The following is a 5,805-nucleotide window of genomic DNA, read 5'->3' on the forward strand; positions in this document are numbered from 1 at the left end:
GTCGTCGAACAGCAGCCAGAAGCCGTGGCTCTTGACGATGCTGATGTAGTGTCCGCGGTTGGGCCCCGAGCCGCAGTGCACCACCACCGCCACCAGGTCGTACAGCCGGTCGGGGTTCACCGCGTCGTCCGACTGTGGATGCGTTTATTATTATATATAACTTTTATATATATGAACGAATACTAAAATTTTGTTTGTTTGTTTGTTTGTTTGTTTGCCAGGAATGACTGGATATGTAATTTAAAAAAAAGCAAAAATTACATGGCATTTTTTATGTAGGAAAACATATAGGATATATGCAATAGATACAACCAACGGTTACACGGTTTTATTTCTACAAATTAATGTGGGTGACACCGAATATGTACATTCATTTTTTGTAAGATTGATTTCAAGTTACATATCTAATCATTTATTCGTTTTTATCTATCTATTTCCCTCTCCGACTCTCAAATGAAATAATAAAGAAGAAATGGAGTTAGAAGTACTTATCAAAAACCCAAATTTACAAACAGATAAAAAGAATTCCGTGCATCGTTATATCGGAGTGCATTCTACTCCAAGTTCATAGATTTAGGAAATTCTTCATTAATAGAAAGCTACATCTAATATATAAAATTCTCGTGTCACAGTTTTCGTTGCCAAACTCCTCCGAAACGGCTTGACCGATTCTTATGAAATTTTGTGTGCATATCGGGTATGTTTGAGAATCGGCTAACATCTATTTTTCATACCTCTAAATGATCAGAGTAAGGCAGAACAGCGTTTGCCGGGTGCAGCTAGTTTACTATATATCTACAGAGTACAGACAGCAAAAAAAAAAAAACAACTCACCGTGTTAAAAAGCCTCAACTCCAAGGGAAACACGACCCTGTGGGACACCTTAATATGCCTGTTGTACTGTTCCATATACTTGAACCTCTTCAGATGCAACGCGAGTATTAGCGGCAGTTTCTTCACGCGCATGCGTTTCTGCGCCTCTTGGTAGCTGCTGCAGTTGTCGCATTTGAATTTGTTGTCGTTACACAGCGTTTCCGTATCGCTGAAACACTTGAGGCAGTGCGTAATACTGGTGTTCTGATCTACGTCCACCTGGGGAGGATTGAAGAGGTATAAAACAATAAATATAGTTTAAAAAACAAACAAAATAAGACGTTTACATGACAGAATCAATTTAATCGTCTCACTTGCTCATAAACAAAGCATACGTCAGGATAGAAATTATTTAATCCTGGCAATCCTAATTAGGAGCATCTGATAAACAAAATGATTGTATTCAATTCTTGATAAGTGTACAAAGTTTGAATTAAATCTGTTTGTTAATTTTAATTTTTCCTTTTAGAGCATTTAAATGCTTGTCGATATTAATAAATACATTAGAATCAAAAGGAAAAAAGCGTCTGTCGCGGGCTTAATAATGTTATTAAACCAGGACAATCAGCAAAGTTAAGGAAGTTTTATTACTGAGGTGAGGTCACGGGTGGTGGTGGTGACAAGTAACGAATGAAAAAGACGCAATAATTGAGTCTTTTTACAATTCTTAAAAAACAATCGGAAATACGAATGTTTAACATCACTGAAGTCAAAATGATTAAAGATTAAATACACATATTACATGAAGTATTGATAGTCATATTTTCTCAGTCTAAACAATGAGTGATCAAGACAAATCAAAACGTATATAAATATATCACAGTCACAAATAACGAGTGATTCATATAGAACTACATAGCCAAATTGTTTTGTGACCCAGATCATAGTATGAGCCACTAAGATTATTATGGGCAAAACTAGGTACTTTATATGATTAAATGACCCCCCTAAATCCTTTGTCTTCGCAGTCTAAATAAAGTCAAGTGTCTTACGCATACAAATAGATATTGATCGTATGATAGCAACAGTTATCTTCTTTAAATTTGACTAAGTTGTACGTCAACCATCAGTTTCCTATCGCGAAATTTGATATCACATAGATTTACAAATCTATACATTGTTTTTAAAGACATCGAAAAATCTCAGGATATATTGGGCTTATCGCAATTATATGATTACTAACGATTATATTGTTGATCGCGGAGTATTGGAATCCTGAACGCGAATAAAATACTTTTGATGAATTTAAGGTTATTATCGATATAGATTGTATTTTTTCTTGTGGTCCTTATACTGGCATGTATACAAGAGTTAATTTTTGTAGTAAAAAATAAATGATTTGCAGCATTTCCAATATAGCAGTTAAAATACCAGAGCTAGAAATACAATTAAATTATCAAAATCTCCAAAATTTTTTAAAAGGAATCGAGTTAAATATCTTCGCATTGGCAGTCCTAGACTCACCTGTAAATCAAAGAAGTGTTCATCCTTACTGCTAACCGTTTCGCAGTTCAGACACCGCGTCTCGCTGGTGAGGGTACCCTGGAATATCTCATGCACCCACGTGGGCTCAGTGCTCTGCGGCACAGAGCCATTGCATGTCACGTTCTCACCGGAGCCGGTCGTCTTTTGCAGTTTTAGCGTACTCTGGTTGCGTTCGGCTAGAATTTTTTTGTATTTGTTTGTATAGAAATGTAGGTATACAATTGTGATAGACCAATATCAGGTGATGCATGCACCATGTAATTGTGCGAGAAAAGGAGATGCGGATTTAATACATTTAAACCAACAGAAGATAGAGATAAAAGACTATGATTTTTAAATGAAATTCATTATTATATTATTATATATATTACATAGAAAGAATGAAAGAACCAGTTATTTGTTTTTCTTTTACGGCTATTATTGATTATGTGGACTTGCATACCATATTATATAATAAAAACACTTGTTAAACATACAATTTATTTTATTGGTAATAATTAAGTGAGAGTAAATGTTAGCTGTTGACTGGATTATTTGTGACCTAGTTAATGCGTTAAGTATTATTTTACTTGACCACACTGGTCATATTCTAGAGCAAGGTCAGGAATATGTGAAGATTTTTAAATGAAACTTAATACTTTTTTATTGATGACTAGCTTTCCGCTCGCGGTTTCTCTTCGAAAACTAAAAAATTTGCTTGGACCTTGGATGTATATGTGTCGTCAACTATTTAATTTAGTGAAAATCCTATTGAGAAACGTCTATTTTATTTAAGAGATCTATCCAATGACATATGAGGTCATACATTCAGATATAATAATATTCGAATTAATTATTTTATTACCAGGTTACATGTATGGAGCCATATCTTAAAATTATTACTTTTTTCAAAATGTGATCAATGAGTTGAACCTGATATTGGTCTATCACAAAACATCATTTTGTCTAAATGTGCACAATGGTTTTTAGGTGATTGATTTATGAATTTATTCAAAATTTATATAATTTCTATAAATGCACTATATGTAAAGATACAAATGACAAACAGATAAATTACATGTATCTGTTGATTTGTTTTAGTTTTAATCAAATTGTCATTGAATTGAATTGAATATAATTACATATGGCTTTACACTTACTTTGTTATAAAGAAAAAGCAGATGTATTATTGCTAAATCCCATTTAATGTCTCCATAGACAAAGAAGCCATTTTGTGTTATCATAGCAATTATTATTTGAATGTAATCCAATTATAATATATCTTTAAATCTAATTTGATGTGTAGGTTGTTACTGATAGATTTCATTAACACTTTTTTAATCATAAATCTATCAAATAATCAAACTAATATCACACTATCACACTAATATAATAAATGTGAAAGTTTGTTAGTTTGGATGTTTGTCTGTCAAACATGCTTAAAGTACTGAATAGATTTTGATGAAATTTGGTATACTTTAATTTTTTTTTTTTTAATTAAAAGTCACAGTATCTCTAAGTTTCATAAGCTATGCTTTATAATGTATTTATTCCGAGTCTACCCAGGCAGCGCCAGGGTGAGTTACTAGTATTTTATAATGCTTCTTGTATTGGTTTTGTAACAAATATTAAGTTTAAATTATTGTGTATTCAAACTGTAAAATAACTTACCTAAAATAATTTCATTTATATGGTTAATGAGGAAGTTAAGGAACTCATGGGCATCCTGCTGCATATAATTATCAAACTCTTCTGCAAATAAACATACAAAAATTAATATTATTATTGTCATCATCATCATCAGCGCATATATATCATTTCCACAACAGAGACACAGGCCTCCTATAAAGGTTCACAATCAACTTTACTAGCCAAGTGTTTTATACATAAATTAGTTAATGTTTTAAGTTTAAACTGTGGGATGTTTTCCTTTTTACTCTCTCTTCCATGTTATTATTGAGAATGACACAGAAGACTGATTTATCTTATAAGTATCTTTCTTTATTAGCAACCATAGTAACTTTATGATAGGACAAATATAGAAAAAAAAATATGCATTGTAAATAAAATATACCTTTCTCTTTCCTTAACCTAGCTATAAACTTTTTGGGTGCAATGGACCCAACTTTCTTCTTCTGTGTTGCAATACTATAAAACAAATCTGCCAGACATGTGAGCAATGTCTCCTTGGTTCTCTTGTTTTTAGCCTTGTATTCTAAAACCTTCTCTCTGAATGGACGGCAGAAGTATAAAGCTTGAAGCACTGAATTACTATAGCAAGTATTGCCAAACTGAAAAAAAGTGTTATGAAAGTTATGGGCTGAAAATGTAGCAAATTAGTACAAATCAGATGACCAAACAGTTAATTTATATTGAATTGGACTTATCACAATTTGGAAATTTTAACTTCATATTGTCTTATTTTCAATTATTGAATAAATGAATACATATTAATTTTTTTATAATTAAACATATTACAAGGCATTGTCTTTATTATAATCTAGAACTAATTTGCTAGAAAATCTGGTTAGTTTTGTCTCAAAGTATAAATGCTCAATCCAGTGCAGTAGAAATGTTCATAAATTACTTACATTAACTAAACCAAAATAATGTTCGTTCGGCGGAAACTGCTCTGATCCTATATCTCTCTCCAATTGCGATATGTTTGCGCCCTGCAGATCATTTATGAGGTTAGAACTTAGATTATCCAATTGGAATTTCCCATTTATATTCATATAATATAATCAAGAAGATATTTTCAATATGATGCTAATTTATATTATGGAGTAAATAAACATCGTCCCACTGATAAAATATATCAATTTCACGCGCTATTTGGAATAGACCAGCGCATAATTCTTACATAAATATCTCACATTTTCATTACCCAAACCGGTTGATATTTGTAAATTAAAATTATGAAACATCGTTCACTGAAATCAAAAACGATGAAACCTACCATTCTCTGTTGGAAGTTAAGGCCGAGATCCTGACATATTGACATTTGCAATCCTGTTTTAGCTACACTTATGAGGATAACATGCGATGCTAGCCAAATTTAATTTATTAACACAGCGTTGCTCGTCCGTAAACCATAATTAAGCACCGCATATAATATTACGCGTATGCAAAATAAGCACAACAGTCATGTTCTTGACATTCAATCAAATCAATCAGATGACAGCAATTTTTTTTTTTCGACAATTTCTTTGCTTTCAATACTATGTATTTGGTTCATTATTTTATTTCGTTTTGTGGAAATTTTTATAGGGGTTTATTTATATTCAACTTCATAATAGTATGTTTTTGAATACCCAAAGTGTCCAATCAGTGTTTTTGCAACAATAAATCATAGAAGTGATCTGATTAGAATTATATGAAAAAAGTAAGGGTTATTTAAAATTTTATCATAATATTTGCACTGAAGAGCTACAAAAGTATAGAGTGTTTACTGTCTAGAGTGTATAG

General features: G+C 31.9%; 1 protein-coding gene across 1 annotated transcript in view; it reads right to left on the reverse strand.

Annotated features, from left to right (window-relative positions):
* The window catches only part of LOC119833563 (ubiquitin carboxyl-terminal hydrolase 46), a 6,204-nt gene extending 695 nt beyond the window's left edge, over positions 1–5,509 (reverse strand). The window contains exons 1-7 of the mRNA XM_038357624.1: positions 5,297–5,509; positions 4,929–5,009; positions 4,412–4,628; positions 4,009–4,089; positions 2,338–2,534; positions 835–1,092; positions 1–132 (exon numbers count right to left, since the gene is read on the reverse strand). The exon at positions 1–132 is cut by the window's left edge and continues 1 nt beyond it. Coding sequence (XP_038213552.1) covers positions 1–132; positions 835–1,092; positions 2,338–2,534; positions 4,009–4,089; positions 4,412–4,628; positions 4,929–5,009; positions 5,297–5,341 — 1,011 coding nt within the window. The 5' untranslated portion in view covers positions 5,342–5,509. The remainder of the gene's footprint in view (positions 133–834; positions 1,093–2,337; positions 2,535–4,008; positions 4,090–4,411; positions 4,629–4,928; positions 5,010–5,296) is intronic.
* Between the last annotated feature and the right edge of the window lie 296 nt (positions 5,510–5,805).

This window comes from Zerene cesonia, chromosome 17 (genome assembly GCF_012273895.1).
Source record: "Zerene cesonia ecotype Mississippi chromosome 17, Zerene_cesonia_1.1, whole genome shotgun sequence".
Classification (NCBI taxonomy): domain Eukaryota; kingdom Metazoa; phylum Arthropoda; class Insecta; order Lepidoptera; family Pieridae; genus Zerene; species Zerene cesonia.